The sequence below is a fragment of the Sinohyriopsis cumingii genome, unplaced genomic scaffold (genome assembly GCF_028554795.1).
Source record: "Sinohyriopsis cumingii isolate HCF-2022 unplaced genomic scaffold, ASM2855479v2 utg000695l, whole genome shotgun sequence".
NCBI lineage: Eukaryota > Metazoa > Mollusca > Bivalvia > Unionida > Unionidae > Sinohyriopsis > Sinohyriopsis cumingii.
The window spans coordinates 4,942,493-4,960,458 of NW_028315924.1; the positions used below are offsets into that span (position 1 = coordinate 4,942,493).

General features: G+C 34.6%; 2 protein-coding genes and 1 long non-coding RNA gene across 3 annotated transcripts in view; 2 read left to right on the forward strand and 1 right to left on the reverse strand.

Annotated features, from left to right (window-relative positions):
• The window catches only part of LOC149773307 (neural cell adhesion molecule 1-like), a 69,696-nt gene extending 61,847 nt beyond the window's left edge, over positions 1 to 7,849 (forward strand). The window contains exon 9 of the mRNA XM_089946470.1: positions 7,293 to 7,849. Coding sequence (XP_089802596.1) covers positions 7,293 to 7,314 — 22 coding nt within the window. The 3' untranslated portion in view covers positions 7,315 to 7,849. The remainder of the gene's footprint in view (positions 1 to 7,292) is intronic.
• Positions 1,259 to 4,582, reverse strand: LOC149773308 (uncharacterized). Its single transcript, XR_016417387.1, has 3 exons — positions 3,811 to 4,582; positions 3,104 to 3,200; positions 1,259 to 2,245 (listed from the first exon to the last, which is right to left on the reverse strand). It is a non-coding gene; the product is annotated as an uncharacterized LOC149773308 (long non-coding RNA).
• A 6,756-nt stretch (positions 7,850 to 14,605) lies between the features above and the next one.
• The window catches only part of LOC149773309 (uncharacterized), a 112,983-nt gene continuing 109,622 nt past the window's right edge, over positions 14,606 to 17,966 (forward strand). The window contains exon 1 of the mRNA XM_089946471.1: positions 14,606 to 14,801. Coding sequence (XP_089802597.1) covers positions 14,606 to 14,801 — 196 coding nt within the window. The remainder of the gene's footprint in view (positions 14,802 to 17,966) is intronic.

The following is a 17,966-nucleotide window of genomic DNA, read 5'->3' on the forward strand; positions in this document are numbered from 1 at the left end:
CTGGTGCCAGGATAATGTGAGGGGTGAAGATGCCATTGGGTACTTCAGTACAAGCCTGTTAATAACCAGGGTAATAAAATGAACAACCGGGTACCTGCTAAATAAAAGTATTTCAAGTTCAGATCAAGACACACAATAATGATTACAATTTATAGTTCAAGGCTCTTATTGTGTGCACATTTATTCATCGTCACAGGGGCTCATGTGGTTGCTTACAATTTACTTGTCATGCATGTACTATATAATAATACAAGAGAGGACACATTTCTCCTTTCTTGCACGACCTGTTTAAGAATCAGCGCTGATATTTAAAGCTAGACCGTCCTAACTTCGTACCTGTCCACAGCTTGTGTGCCATTTTTCTCACGACTTAAATGTGCTTGTTTTAAGATCCTGATGACATTAACTAGGTCAATATCTTTAGTCAACAGCAACAATAAGTACTGATTAAGAAATATTCAGTGAAATAAAACTTAAATAAATATACTGCAATTCAAATAAAAGAAAGCACAATATAAATGTCCGATTTAACTAATGCCATTTTTGCCTGAAGTTGTGACCCTGAAGCAAGCTGTTCAAGTGAGGGCTGCTCCCGGCTGTACTTTTTCCATCGTATACTCTGGAAAAGGATGGAATACGATGGAAAAACATGGAAAACCCTGGAAAACGATGGAAAAATGAAATATTCTGCAGATTTTAGCATGGAAACCCTGGACATTGTGCATGGAAAATGCTGGACATGCCTGGAAAATGCTGGACATTTTGGACTTTGAAATTTTTCAGCATGGAAAACCCTGGAAAACGATGGACATTTTGGACTTTGATTTTTTTCAGCAAGGAAAACCCTGGAAAATGATGGACATTTTGGACTCTGAATTTTTGTCAGCATGGAAAACCCTGGAAAAGCATGGACAGTTTAGACTTAGAATTTTGGGGATAAATTTCAGCATGGAAAACCCTGGAAAAGGATGGACAGTTTGGACTTAGAATTTTGGGGATAAATTTCAGCATGGAAAACCCTGGAAAAGAACTTAGTCAATTTTCAAGATTGGTACAAAGAATTATTTTGAATTACCTAAAGAAAGAGCAGTCATGACTAAACTGCGCTGTAACACAGATTTTTGAACTTGAAACTAAACTGGTATTTCAAACCTATGATAAATATATACTGAGAAATAGAGGATACAAGTCAAATAAACAAACTAAACCATACACACACACACACTTGACCCCTGCTTTAAAAAAAAACAAACAAGTGTTGAAGTAGTACATCATTTATTGTATGTACCACATATGTAATTAAATGTTCATTATCAAAAGAACATCACTATACAAAAATGTTGGTGTAACACAAACTATACATGTATGAAAAGATATCCTGAAAAATTAGTTAAATCCTGACCAGAAAATATCTGGTGCATATAAAATCATAAATATGTCCAAATCTGTTCACCACTTGAGCTTGACACTACAGTGTATAAGTATGAAATTCTGCTGTGCAATGGTGAGAGCCATTTTAGTCCTTTTCATGATGATTGGGGAGAACAGTACCATAAATGGCATTTCCAATTTCAACAACAATAATAGGTTCTCGAAGACACTTGATCCTATTTTTGATGATGAAAGGAAGTCTTCTTTCTTCTCAGAGCCAACTTCATTCCAAAGAGATGTTTGCTCATAATTATTAGTTATGTACACCTGTACAGCCCCCAGTTTCACATATTTCTTCTTTATCGGAGTACAATTTTTTGCAGATCTCACAATAAAAATTGTATTTGAGATACTCCTTACTGAATTCACATTTTTCCTTCAAATCTTTGACAATTGTCAATCCTGTGTTTGCTGAAGGAAGATGCAACTGAATTAAGTCCAAAAAGTCACATATTTAGCATCTGACAAATTATGTCTTGTTGGCAAAGCCCCAAGGACAATAACATGTTCAGACTTTGTGATTTCACTACAATATATATCTTGTTATGGGGCTATGACATAAAGTGGGGGATCTGTGACATGGGATGGGTAAGACTGAGTTGCTTCATTCACCTGATGATACTGTTCATCGTCTGAACTTGATTAAAACTCTATACTTTCTTCTGAGTCAGATGAAAAACTCATGTCACTGTCACCATATCTAGTTGGTTCATCTGTTGATATTCTCATTATATTTGAAGATTAGTATTACGTACTGTCACCAATTTCATAATATCCAAGACCAACAGAACTGGATTCACCTAGATCAACAACACTGTAATGAGAAATACAAATTTTAGTGAACATGTATAATTCATATTAAAATCTTAACATTCAAACATTATTGTTTTGTTGTGGGAATTGAATATGTACAGTTAATATTACACTGTTACAGTAGTTTAGTTTGACAAATCCAATGTTAATGCATGCATCATTTAAACATGAGTAATGCAAACATGATACACAATGAATGCATGTAAATGACAAGTAATTGATACACAATAATATACTCAATCATACAAAGTACATGTGATACAACATACACTTCATAAATGTATGTGACGTTTTCAGAAAAACTACTCAAGTTTCATAACGTTTTAGGGCATTATAAGAAAAATGAAAGTAAAAATTATATTTAACATTTTAAATAATTAAAAACTGAAGTATGACAATGCATAACAATACATTATTATATCTTGTTCTGCAAGAATCAATACTGATCAGATATTTCCTGGAATTTCTGTAATTGGCTGATTTGGTTAAATATGGTGTACATTGTGCATATATCGTGTATGGTGTGTTGGATAACCCATGCAGAGTGAATGTTCTGTTCAAACACGTACATTGAATATTCTGTTTGTAAATACTGAATGATTTCACCATATACTCAGAATTTGTTGAACTCTGAAAATTCCACTTAGTGTTGTATAGTGAAATTTGTTTATTCCTTAAATTATTGATATGGTAATGAAACTGTGTTTAAGATATGAGCCATGTTAAGCTGTGAATGTACTAGGTAAGAACAAATGTATAAAGAATAATGCTTATCTTCACACAAATAAACATTGTTGTGGGAGACAGCTGCAGACATTATTTAAAATGTAAAAAAACTCTCTATTACTCCTGGAATTACCATTGTTTTCTCTTCCTCCAGTACATGGTGCTTTTAGGAATGGACTTTGTGGAATTAACTTCAAACTGCTTATATATTTTGTCCTGAACACCAGTACCTGTAATACACAAACAGCATTAAAACATTTACAGACTGATTAAAACATTAACATATCGTTCAAAAATCATCTTCATGGTAAAACTTGTGTACATTTTAATCTTGCGAAGATTAATGTGAAATTTTTCAAAATTTCTTTTTCCAGGACTTAAGTTACTTAAGTTATGATTTTACTTATATATGTAGCAGTCTGAAAATTTAGCAGTAACCTAAAGACCTTTTTGGACTAGATCTACAAATACTCAAGAAATTCACAACTTTATCATAATACCAGAGCAGTCCCTGTTTGGGTTTACATGTATCACTGGAGTTAACATTTCCAAGACTGACAATTACAAGGTTATGGCTGTTAAAATACAATTCCACAAATTAGGTTGCTTTGAAAGTTATATATACATATATATTGAAAAACAAAAATACCTACTCTAATTTTAAAACTGGTGCAAAAGGAAACTTGTTTTTGACCTTGTATATCTTTTCACATTTATTGAAATACTTGCTTACAATTTAATTATCAATCATACATATAAAGTGTTGGGCGGTTAATCATATAGTCAGTTTATACTTGGGCAAACGAGATAAAGTCGAGACTCCGTTTATTTCATACTCACCTATAATATGTGGGTGTCCAATTTGTGTTGTCTTTCCATTTGTGTTCCACACCTCGACACGATATTGCCTCTTGGTCGTAAACTTTGTCTTCTAAAACCACTTTACTGTAAACCAATCATTCCCCAACATATCCAAATCACGGCGTTGGTATCCGATGTATAGATATTAACTCTTTAGATAAATCATAAATTAAAAGAGAACAAAATGTCTGATTTTTCTGTCGAGTATTCGTCATCACGTATCGGAGTCACGTTTTTGTCACGCAGAAATAGCCGAGGTTGTTCCGTATGATGATGGCTGATGAAGCTGACTATGATGGGATATAAAATTATGTACTTATTTTTTTTAACCAATTACTACATTGAAAAAGCCGGCATATTTCGATTTCATGCGTTAGAACCAAATTTTCTGTAAAAAGAAAAGAAAAAAAAAAAAAAAAAAACAAAAAAAAACGTTTATGTAAAGTTTGGTTCCAAATTTGGCACCGTAAAACGCTTTGGATAACCAGTCTAGAATTTGGGCGCAATTTTCGATTGGAGTGTCATTGAAATTGTAAAATATAAAATATCCCAGGATTTTAAGATGACCACTGAACCAGAAATATCACTGGTTATATGGGTGAATGATCGTCCCATTCAGGGAGGCATAATCTGTATGGCTGATGTACACTCGCCACGAAAAGAAATGAAGGAATATTGCACGGGAGAGAAAGTGATGGCGGTTTGTCGTGGATTCAAGGGATACCATGAGTGTATTATTGCGAAAATAGCAGGTAAGTCATTACTCAGTCCAGTTGTAACAAAATTATTTGCACGGCCGCCAAGTACCTTAGCTGCGAAAGACTTCGCGTGACGTAAATTTACGGAAAGCTATTACGAAATATATCCTATGGAACAATTTCTTTTTTTTATGCTGTTTGAAGACTGATAAATTAAACGTCAAACTTGTAAGGATATTGAAAGGTATGTGTTATGTTTTAAGCTTTGTTTACATAATTGGCAACATTTTTTACTTATCCTAATGCACAATGACCAGTCATCTCGTGTCTGTCTTTCAAAAAAGTTGGTACGTGCCGGCCTTGCGAATATATATTTCCAAATTGTAAATTTCACTTTAAATTTTATTCACTCTTGATATTATTAATGATCTGACTGGTATTTGTATTTTTTACATTTTCGTTATTATTTTCCAGACAGTGTGCTATTTGTAGCAATAAGTTATATTTGTTTTAATTAATTTTAGACTGTGACTCGGAAATATACCGGTAGATCTCTTTTCCAATTAATCTTCAATTCAGATTATGGCTTGTTTCTGTCTATCCAATTTATATTCAGCCATTTCAGTAATATTTAATAGTAACTTACTGTATAACTAATAAGAATGTACAGTTGTAAACTGTTGGAAATGATTATCAATTTTCCTCACCAAAAATACTTGTTTAGTTTGTGTCCTTCAATTTCAGAAAAAAAGTGGCAAGGCACAGTTATGTAAACAACTTGATGGCGACAGCTTCATTGAAATTCTTCGATCTTTTAATTTTGAATTAAGCGAGAGGTAATACCACATTTGTTTCAAATTCAAATGTCTAGAACATTAGCTGTAACCTGGAGTTGTGTATGTAGATAAGTAAATATATCAGAAACTTAGCGCATAATGAATCATGGTGAAAATTTGGATTACATTTTTTTCTCACACCCAGCATGAGGCAGAAATATGTCAAATTTTGGATTTTAACAAAGCTGCTAGATAAATATTCAGAATGCCGTACAGCTCAGGTGAATATATTGGCAAGACACTAACTGGGGCAAGAGCCAATAATAAGCACACACAAAGCCACCTCTCCAAGACCAGTCGAGAATTCAAATAATTTATGGTATATTTTAAATTATTAACCATGCATTTTAAACTTTGTTAACCTATGACAAAATATATGCCAAATTGTAACAAAATTTTTTTATGAACTAAGGTATACACAACTACTACTTGAAACATTATAGTGTAGACGGACAATATTCAAATGGACAATGTAAATCTACTTTCAGTTTAAATGGTATAATCACAACTGCATGTATATGGTAGCCAGTTTGTGCGTGCGTGATTCAGATGTTTAGTAACGTAGCTTTAACAAATGTTTAGTCACATCGCTACGATGTCTGCAGTGTGGCAATTTATAGTGATGTCTAGCACTGGGATATCTTGCCACAGACGTGTAGCATAATGTTTCCCACCCATTCACATTATCTTGACACCAGGTTGACCAGTCCTAACACTAACCTCTTAACCGTTTACCTTATAGAGCATAATTACAAAGTGCAGCATGCTATAAATAGAGCACCTGTTACCTATTCGACTCCATACGCATAGGCCTGCCTGTTAACTGTTAAGCAGTGTAGTGTATTTTATGTTAAACAGCAATTGTAACCATTTTACATTTTTGGTACACATCTATTATGTGTGGAAAAATTTAAGATTAAAAGTCTGATTGTTATAGCTGCGTAATTATTTTTCACTGAAGAACTTTTTACGTTCTTTAAAATCTTGAGAGGACTCATTCACCGTCATGTCAGTGAGGCCGCGTGACCAATCGTAGCTGCCATTTCTCATACTTGAAATCTACAATTTGTCGTCTGCATCTACATCACTAAGTCATCTGAATTTGATAATTTATGAAAACTAATTGCTGCCTGCATCAATATCAGAGCCTTTACCTAAGTTATTGAATCTTTCGTAGTTCTGATTCTAATCGTGAAAACTTCGTAAGTACTGAATGAAATCCGCGACCTCCATTTTGGAGTGTGGAGATTATGACCCAGTTACTTTACATAGCAGATATCGACCAGGGCATAAACAGTGACCACGTGATCCGATGTAATTGTCATTCACAGAAATGAATGTAGTATCTAAATGGGGGTTTTCTCCGAAGGTGGCGCTATGAAAACCAGCTTAAAATGGCTGATGTTTACAGCAGGCGTCAAAAGGCGCTTCCACGTGAATGGAGTAGAGGCGTCAAAAGACGCTTGCATGAGGTAAAGGGTTAATGCTGAGCACCAGGCAAGGCAGCTAATAGTACCATTTTTTTAATAAGTCTTTGGTATGACTCGGTTAAGGGTTCAAACCTGTGACCTCTCACACCCGTAGCAGGCGCTCTAACCACTTAGACTTAGGCCACAGGAGCAGTTAGGTAGCCAGTTTAATTTGTGATGGAAACCACAGGTTTTTAAGCCTATCAAGTTAGTCATCAAGCCAAGTGCCTCATTACAATTGCCAACCTCAGGTATTGTAAAAGTACTGTAATTGCATGAAATGTTTCAGGCATAACTCTCATTCTCTCACTCCCATCTCTCTCTCTCTCTCTCTCTCTCTCTCTCTCTCTATATATATATATATATATATATATATATATATATATATATATGGGATTGAAATAAATTTGAAATCTTGCTTGATTCTATTCATTAATATACAATGATTTGTATTTCAGAAATCATGAAGGAGAAGTATAACATTGGGGAGGTGATGGTGAGACAGAAGCTTTGCGATTTGGTTAAACCATCAAGAGTACCATCACTTCCACAGACTCCAGTGGTGACAACAGAAAAATAAGAAATGTGGTGAATGAACTATGAAACAACACATGTAAAAAAAAATATTTTAAATTTTTTTAATTAAAATTGAGACAGAAATTTACGTGAATTTCTGTTATTTTGTTGTTAAGATTGCTTCAGAATAAATTCAAAGTATAACTAGAGTAAGAGAACATATTTTTAGAAACTCTGATGATGTTAAAGAGCCAGTAATCTGGATTTTATGACACACCAGTAGAAGTGTAGCGATATTTATGACAACTTAAGCCATGTTGTCTACTGAATACTAGTGCACAACCTATTAAGCTACCAGTGACAAGTATAGTTTTTAATTTTTGTTTCCTTGTTTAAAAGTTACTAAACATCACAGTCAATACAAGGAGTTGGTTGGGGTAATTTGGATCATGTTCTTCTTGAAATTATCATCAAATAAAAGTTGCATCACTGTTAAAAATCTCGTTTTCATAAAATATTTCAACAATTTTCAGCTAAATTTTAGTGTTGTCCAGGGTTTTCCAGCCTACCCTGGATAAAGACTGGAATATTAGTCCAAATGCTCCAGCATTTTCCATGCTAGAATTGTCCAGGGTTTTCCATTGTTTTCCATGCTAGAATTGTTCAGGGTTTTCCAGCCTACCCTGGACATAGCCTGGAATATAGTCCAAATACCCCAGTGTTTTCCATGCTAGAATTTTCCAGCGTTTTCCACGCAAGAATTGTCCAGGGTTTTCCAGCCTACCCTGGACAGAGGCTGGAATATTAGTCCAAATACTCCAGCGTTTTCCAGGCTAGAATTGTCCAGCATTTTCCATGCTAGAATTGTCCAGGGTTTTCCAGCCTACCCTGGACATAGGCTGGAATATTAGTCCAAATACTCCAGCGTTTTCCATGCTAGAATTTTCCAGCGTTTTCCATGCTAGAATTGTCCAGGGTTTTCCAGCCTACCCTGGACATAGGCTGGAATATTAGTCCAAATACTCCAGCGTTTTCCATGCTAGAAGTTTCCAGCGTTTTCCATGCTAGAATTGTCCAGGGTTTTCCAGCCTACCCTGGACATAGCCTCTAATAATAGTCCAAATGCTCCAGCGTTTTCCATGCTAGAATTGTCCAGCGTTTTCCATGCAAGAATTGTTCAGGGTTTTCCAGCCTACTCTGGACAGAGGCTGGAATATTAGTCCAAATACTCCAGCGTTTTCCATGCTAGAATTTTCCAGCGTTTTCCATCGTTTTTCATGGAATATGATGGACATTCTACAGCCGGGCTGTTCCAATGTTTGTTTACTGGGCTCTTTTTTTTTTATCAGTGGGAAAACCAAGACATATTTTTCTCATGGCAAAGGAAAACAAAACTTGATTACCATAACATGCACTTCTTATACACATTAGTAAAACATAAACAAAATGAACAGCTATACAGAATGAAATTTCTCACTGTAATGTTTGGTGGATAGAAACACCGAATTGTACCGAAACACTGAATTTTGAACACAGTGGCTATACAATTTAGGATGCACTCCTAGAATAACAGCACACATTTATTCATGACCGCTTCGGTGGCCTAGTGGTTAGAGTGCCCGCCTCGGATGCGAGAGGTCGTGGGTTCGATCCCCGGCTGAGTCATACCAAAGACTTACAAAAATGGTACTAACAGCTGTCTCACTTGGCACTTAGCATTAAGAGGTTAGTGTTAGGACTGGTCGGCCTGATGTCAGGATAATGAGACTGGGTGGGGCATCATGCTACATGTCTGCGGCATGATGTCCCAGTGTTAGACATCACTATAAACTGCCACATTGCAGACATCATAGTGATATGACTGAAATATTGTTAAAGAATGTTAAAATTCCAAATCACATCACAACACATGTATTCATAATTTCCAAGCCTTTGTTTTCCTAGAGTAAATCACAAGATATAAAACAGCTGGGTAGAAAAAGAATGTTGAGACACACTGTTACAACATATGAACACATGATTTTATTGAAGAAAAGAAAACAGTCACATACAGATCTTAAATTCATGCTTCAAGACAAGTCCAATTATGGAACTGTACGTGTGATTCAAAGTTCAACATTTTGATTTAATACTTCATATAGGGCCAAATTTTGTGTTTTCAGTTTACTGTAATATTGTATTGACAACTGTTACAGAAATGTATACTGCAGTTGAACTTCTGTGAGAAAATTGCATGAAAGCAATTGAGCTTCTTTCCACTGTTGGTCCAAAGAAGTTGAAGTTAGCAGACACAGAATTGACTAAACTTGTCATTGGGACCGATGACAAAACTGCATTGGTCAAAGCCATAACGACCGCTTTTCCAGATTCGACTGATGTATTCATCAGACACCTTCGTAAAAACACAATGTGCAGACTTAAAGACAATGCTGTTGACAAAATGGACCGAAATCTTGTTTTGCACAAAATGTTTGAATTTGGAGGAATTTGGATGCTGATGACACAATTTGTTTTGAAGAGAAATGTGATAACTTTGAGACATTCTGTCAGAAAGTTTCTTTAAAATATATTGACTATTATCAGTCAAGACTGAGAAATCAGTTGCTGACATGGGTAAATGGCCCAACATAACTGGATTTGACTGACGACGAATGGACCAGGAACAATTGTGAGTCTGTTAACCACGCGTTAAAGCAGATTGTAGAGTGGAAATTGAAGCCTCTGACAGAAGATGCATCTTATTTAAACGACTTGGTTTATGGACATTTCAAAGACTTGAGAGGTGTATTAATAGGGACTGGTGAATACCAACTCACTGACAGTCAGACACAATTTCAAATTTCAAAGACAAAATGGGTGGTACAAAATACCAAACAAAGACACACAAAAAATGTACAAAAAAAATTCAGAAACTTTATTTTTACAGACAGTAAATACATGACACTGTCAGAAGGACAGTCAGAAAAATTGCTCCGAGGGCATAAGGAATGAAACCAGGACAAAATAACAGAAAATATATGAACAGTGACAAATAAAAAGATTAAGACAAACAAATAGCATAATTTTATATATGGTATATTGCAGTGAATGAACTTCTTGTTGAATGGTAATTTCCGTGATCCCATGTATAAAACTATATATGCTATTAATTAGTTTGAATCTGTTCACTATTATCAAACTGATTTTCAAAACAGCATACACTGCAAATCCACTGTTTGATTGCTAATAAATTGATATCTTTAAATGTCTGCTCCTTCTTCTTCAATACCAGAATAGGTTTAAACAATGGCTAACAAAAGACTGTTAATAAGCATGAAACATACATTAGCTATCCAGTGGTTACTATGTATTATTAGCTAGTTCATTTATTGTATATATCAGTAATTGTAATCTATATGGAAATTATAACTACACCACTCCCTCGATAACTTGCAATCCCACTTGTAACACAGTGTTTGGTGTGGCTCCCAATTTTTTCCAAAGAAAATATATTTTAAATATCTTTAAATTATGCTGAACATGAAAAAATTATGATTAGAATTGATAAATTAAACCTTGATATATCGCTCATTTTATCATCGAAAATGGAGAATAATGCCCATGAAGATACAATCCATATTGTGAAATTTGCAAGTTCTAAATAAGATAAATATTATGTAAGATTTTTTAAGATAAATAGTTGTGAATACACTGTACATAAACAGCCTGGTGAAATAGCGATCAAGGAAAACTTCTGGTAAATGCTAACAGGTGGCAACAGAGAATGAAAGTCATGTTCTAATTCTTTAATTCCGTTTCAGTGTAAACATTATAATCGTAACATATTCTGTTCTATGAAAATATGAAAAGAGTCCATTGACCATCACATCGAAGCCCGTGAGTACTTCTCTGAGAACCTAATTACATGCTGGCTTTGTTTTGATCAACAACTTGGGGAAGTGTTTGTTGCATTAAAAAATCAATTAAAAGAGACCAGTGTTGTTTTATCACTTTCAATATGTCTTTTTTTATCAAATCAAGCAAGGGAGGTACAAAGAAAACATTCTAAGGCATGCAAATCTGAGCATAAGGTGGCGCTATACAGTTTCGCATTTTGCATAGGGTTAGGAATTTAAAGAAAAAGAATGTCCCCGGCTTTCCTCACTGGTTATACTGGCTATTTAAAAAAGACCTTGTATATCTTAGGTATAATGCAAAGAACCTTTAATTCCCTTTATTTTGGTGTATGATTGATGGGTGTACTATGGGTTATAGAGTATACAGCTTGGCCTTACTTCAAATGTGCACCTTTCAAAAAAGTGCTAGCTCTACTTGGTCATTTTCACTTTCTGAACTTCAGAGGTCAATTGTATAAAAAAGAGCCGATAACTTTTTTACATTTTATATATTTGGTAATTCATTCATTGCACTTTCAGAAGCTGGTATTGTCTAGTCTGGCAAAATTCATTTTCCCTATTTTAATAGCTGCTATGTATAGTGTACTTTAGACTAATTCAGACTGATTTTTTAACACAAGGGAGCAGTCATTTTAGTTAGCAGTGTGCTTAAATCATGTAAAATTTCCAAAAGTACAATATCCAAAAGAAATATCATCCACATTACATTAATGTAGCATAGAGGTATGCAAACATTCTCTCCACTGTGCATGTTTTAAATGCGAACTACTTCACCTTACATACGTCACTCTCTCAAAAGTACATATTATCTGGTGAGCGCCACCATAAAGAAGATGTAGGTATTATTTTTTTATGATTTAATTATGTTTATATGGCTGAAACATTTAAGTCACAAGCATCAAAACAATCCTTATGAATAATTCTCCTGCCTTTTCCCCCACAGAACAGTATTTATGAGTGTCAGAGTCTCTAACAAGTCCAGCCTACCCCCCCCCATGATAAAAGTGAGCTATTTTAAGAATGCACATTACATTTTGTAAACATAGCAACCAATGTTATGCTGAATGATAGGAACATGAAACTAGCCAGAATTATTTCTGAGATATCAACAATGAATTTTACAATTAGAAAAGGGAGGTAACTCATCAGCTTCATAAAGGTCAAAGGTCAAAGTGTAAAATATTTGCCTATTGTTTAATATGGAAGAAGCGAATTCACTTTCTCATCATTTATTTTTTTATTTCATTGCAAATAAATGAAAAGAAACATTTTCACCATATATTTCTGTCACTTATTGCAACAGTTTTAAATTTAAGTTGACTCTATTCCTATATTCTAAGTCTTCTAATTTCCCCATAATTAAGGTCACTACTCACACAAACATACCTCATGGCAAATTATGTAAGCAAGAGAAAAACGATCATAATTAGCTTATTTTCATGCTTAAATGCAATATGAATGTACCATTTTATTCAGAACATCATACATAATTATATGAAAATAAAAAAAAATAATTGCAAACATTTTTTTATTTTCTTTAAGGTGGCGCTATACAGTTTCGCATTTTGCATAGGGTTAGGAATTTAAAGAAAAAGAATGTCCCCGGCTTTCCTCACTGGTTATACTGGCTATTTAAAAAAGACCTTGTATATCTTAGGTATAATGCAAAGAACCTTTAATTCCCTTTATTTTGGTGTATGATTGATGGGTGTACTATGGGTTATAGAGTATACAGCTTGGCCTTACTTCAAATGTGCACCTTTCAAAAAAGTGCTAGCTCTACTTGGTCATTTTCACTTTCTGAACTTCAGAGGTCAATTGTATAAAAAAGAGCCGATAACTTTTTTTACATTTTATATATTTGGTAATTCATTCATTGCACTTTCAGAAGCTGGTATTGTCTAGTCTGGCAAAATTCATTTTCCCTATTTTAATAGCTGCTATGTATAGTGTACTTTAGACTAATTCAGACTGATTTTTTAACACAAGGGAGCAGTCATTTTAGTTAGCAGTGTGCTTAAATCATGTAAAATTTCCAAAAGTACAATATCCAAAAGAAATATCATCCACATTACATTAATGTAGCATAGAGGTATGCAAACATTCTCTCCACTGTGCATGTTTTAAATGCGAACTACTTCACCTTACATACGTCACTCTCTCAAAAGTACATATTATCTGGTGAGCGCCACCTAAGTTCTTGTGGTCACTACCATTATCAAAATTCATTTTATTTGACCAATCAAAAATGGTTTCACATTTGTATGTACTTAACATCATTAAAGTATATATTACCAATCAGTAATGTGTCTTATCATTTGTAAATGTGACCACGGAGAGTAAAGGAATCAAGCAAAAAGCGTAATCAGTGACTTAAAAGCTGTCCATCATAGATAGGGTTCATGATGGTGAAGCGAGAGCCAAAGTTTGCAATGAACTAATAATTGCTGTGTCGACACTTCTAGGTTGGCTTAATGATGAGCAGAAACTTTGGGATTACTTATATGATGTTGATTCAGATGATGGGATCAAACGAAAATGAGCACAGACAGCACAAGAGACCAAATTAGATGATGCTGTGTACACATGGTTCACACAGCAACGTGAACAAGGTGTTCCCATCTCTGGAACAATTCTCAAGGCCCAAGCAGAGAAAATAGCAAAAATTATGGACAATGAATCGCATTTGAGGGCAAGCCAAGGATGTCTTTGGAGATTCCAGTGCTGACATGGAATTAAACAAAATTCTTTGTCGGGAGAGATACGCTCAGCGAATCAGGAAGCCACATGTAATTATCCAAACCAGTTCAGAGAGTTAATCATCTGTGAACAATACACAGTAGACAAATTTACAACTATAATGAGGCTGGTCTTGGCTACACAATGATGCCAGACAAAACTTTTGCAACCAGAGATGACCCACACAAAAAGGAGGGCTTCAGGCTGAACAAAGAGAGTTTAACACTTTTGTTTTGTGTGAACAAAACTGTTACACACAAGAAGAAACCATTATGTATTGGCAAATACAAGTTCCGTTGTGGTTTCCATCATATGAACATGGGCATTCTTCCATTTGTATACAGAAATAGTGGATGACTGCGACGATATTTACGGAGTGGTTTTTCAAGTTGTTTGTCCCAGCCGTCAGAAACCAACAGCGATCCAGGGGCTTAGAGGAGGAAGCTGTACTTTTACTGGATAATTGCCGAGCCCACCCCCCCTGCTGAATCACTTGTAACAAGTGATAGAAAAATCCGGGTGGAATACCTCCCAAAAATACAACATCTATAATCCAGCCACTGGATGAAGAAATTATCAGCACTTTTAAACAGAATTACCGTTGACTGTTAATACAGCTAATGTTGGACAGTGGAGAAGGTGTTACAACCTTTCTCAGAAGTGTGAATTTAAAAGAGGCTGTATTCATGGGTGGTCAGGCTTGGAAAGCAATCACTCCTAAGATCATAGAAGGGTGCTGGATTAAGGGTCTTGAAGCTGCCTTTGACATAAAACAAAACAGTGACAGAGACAGTGACGATGATAGTGACTTTGAAGGTTTCAGTGAAACTGATGTCATTAATGCAGAGGCTGTTTGGGAGAAATTCATACAGACTCATGGTCCTGAAATGGGTGTTTCTCTTGATGATATGGAGGAGTGGATTTGTGCTGACAATGGCTGTCCCACAGCCAAATACATGTCAGATGAAAAAATTATTAATTCTATAACGAACAGATTTGCAGCAGAAGACGATTCCAACATGAGTACCAACAGTTTTGAGAGTGATGCAGACATAAATGTTGCATAACATTACCCCCTCTGCGCAGGAAGCAATCAAATATTTTAATATTGCCATAGGGTGGCTGGAGACCCAGAATGTTGACTATGTAAAGATCATACAGTTGAGAAATCTGCAGGATTTTGCTTGGCGGCAGAGAAATCAAGGAGTAACGCCAACAAAATTAGCAGATTTTTTTCAAAATTTGAAGTTATATTTGCCAAGAGTGTCACAAATGGCAAGTATTATTGTGTTCAAATTTACGTTGTTTTAAATTTGTAGACCCATTAAATTAATGGTAAAGTTTAACCCTTGTGATTTTTTTTTTTCATTTTACTTCTACCACAATCAAATCTATCTATCATTTGTTCGTTCTTTTGTTCAGCAATGTTTCTCGAAAAGAGTGTCGATCTTTTGTATTAAAAAACCCATCTGATTTGGATCAAACAAGAAAACTAGAATGTATCCAATTCAGCACACAAATAAGTGACATAGTACACAATGTGTGAAGTGGTACACGTGTTAAGTGAACGGAAACCATGTGGAATAATGTTTTTGATGATCTCCTCAATATACTGTAATTTATCCTGAAATTTTAATGTTGCTCAATGAGGAAAAAATAAAGTACACAGTTATGAAGAAATATTTATTCACAGTTAATCTCAGCATGATTATTAATTGAGTATTGAACACTATTACCTGCCAACCCACCCATCCCACTTTTGCCTTTGCGTCGATCCCTTTATTGGTTTTGGCATTTTTTATAGGTCCCTTGATAACTTGTGCCTCACTTATAGTGAGGTCGATGTTTTTGGACCCCGATGTGCACGAGTTATCGAGGGAGAGGTGTACTCAGAATCATGCACAAACAAGTTTTGTTGTGATATGAACACCGAAATAAGTAAGGAAATGATTTGCCATTCTCGCAAGTTTCTTTGCATTTAGACCATTCAAGTAATTGTTAGCGCATAATTCATGATGGTTACAGTGAAACTATACAGCTATTTCACTTGCTGGTTTGCAGAAATCTCACAAGTCCCAGAACTTAAGGTAAAAAGAAAATGTAATTATTAATTAATAACCACAATATAATGATCAACTTAATAAATCAGTATTTTAATATATGTTTATTATTAATATCTTAAACATTAAACTCATGCATACATTGCAAAACACGCTTTTAGTATTAAATTTATTTACTTTCAAAACTGTTGCTAAAATGTGCAATTTCCAGCTTCTTACTAATGTCATGTTGTATCACTTGCAGTAAAGAAAGTACATATTAATTTATTATATAACTAATATTAAATTTCATAGATATGAATTATACATACGCAACCAACATACACTATGGTATATATGATATAAGTGTGTTTCAGTGTTTTCATTGTGCTCCGGTGTTTCAGTGCATTCTGATGTTTCAGTGCATTTCAGTTTTTCAGTGCGCCCTGTAATACTTAAATATAAGGGGAATTTTTGTTATTTAATGCTGAAAAAAAATCTAATAAAAGTTCACTTGTGTAAATATGGTAGTTTTTGCATTTTTCATGAAACAGTTCCAAAAAAACAGATGGGATTCTTGAATGTGATACTACTTGTCATAAATTGATTCTATTTTGATACTACATACATAGCGGACCAGTCTAAATTGAAAATAAATAGCACCAGATATACCACCATGTTGGCCAATTCTGTGCATCGGGTAATTCTGTGCAACAATATGTCATTTCTGTAAACATTGGATCACATGTTATTTTGGGTAAAAAAATCCATTTTGTATCAAGAAAGAACGATCATACTTTAATTAAGAAAAGTGATATTCATGAAGTGTACAAAAGTATCCCACATTTTAACTTGGAAATACATATGAAAATGTGATTTCTAAATGTCAACATGAAGACCCACTCCATAACTTTCTTAAACCTGTAATCCAGAAAATCCTATGTACTATGTATCTTTTAGAATCATGCAAATACATTATATAAAAGATGGAAATGTATACCTTAAAAAAATTCTGTATCTTAATCCAGGTTTCCAATTTTGCAAGAAGTTGTCCCACACATACATTATCGTCTGCTATCCAGCATGTCAGCTTGCTGCTAGAATGGGATTCTCAAGAAATTCCCCTGCGTATAGCCTGTTTCTAAATTCTTTAGTAATTTTCCCCTATAAACAAGATGCTGTAAACACATTACATCCTATTCATTCTTGTTTCTCTTCCACATAATAGCTTTTTTTATTTATAAAATGTTGGACTTTGCTTAATATCTCTTGCCATTTATTGGCATTGTTACCTTGAATTTTGTAAAACTAGCTATAAACCTGACCTAATTACTCGACTAAACTGCTGACAGAAACAGTCCAAAGTAATGTATTTCATTTCTGTAGTCCGATGGATAAACATTACATCTTTTTAAAGCTGACATATCATGAGTCATGAAAACATGGTGGTATCCCATGTGTCTAAAATTAATGTTTATTTGAACAGAATATTCTGGTGACAATTGCCTCTTTTGAAATGGCAAACATTGCAGTATTTCATTTTTGTCAATCGGTTGAATTCAGGAAGCATTTTGCTTCAGTATTGGAGATGGAAATGCTTGACAGCATTGTAATAAAAAATTTGCTGTTGCGATGTGACTGATGGATGTTATATGACTGAAAAATGTTAGAGGAGAGGGATTTTGTTAAACTTAAAAACATGTTGCACTGGACCGTTGTTAATGGACAAACCATGGCTGGTCAAGGATACTACAGTAGTCATCATTTGTGAACTTTACAACTGTTTGTGAAAGTTACTGTTGATATAGTTAAAGTGAGTGTTATGCATAAATAATTTATCACTTTCTTTTGTGTCTCTGCTTTTGTATTAACTACTAATCCACATGGATTTAGCTGATTTGTGACACAAATTTTAACCACAGATCCAGGTAAGAAGCAAAAA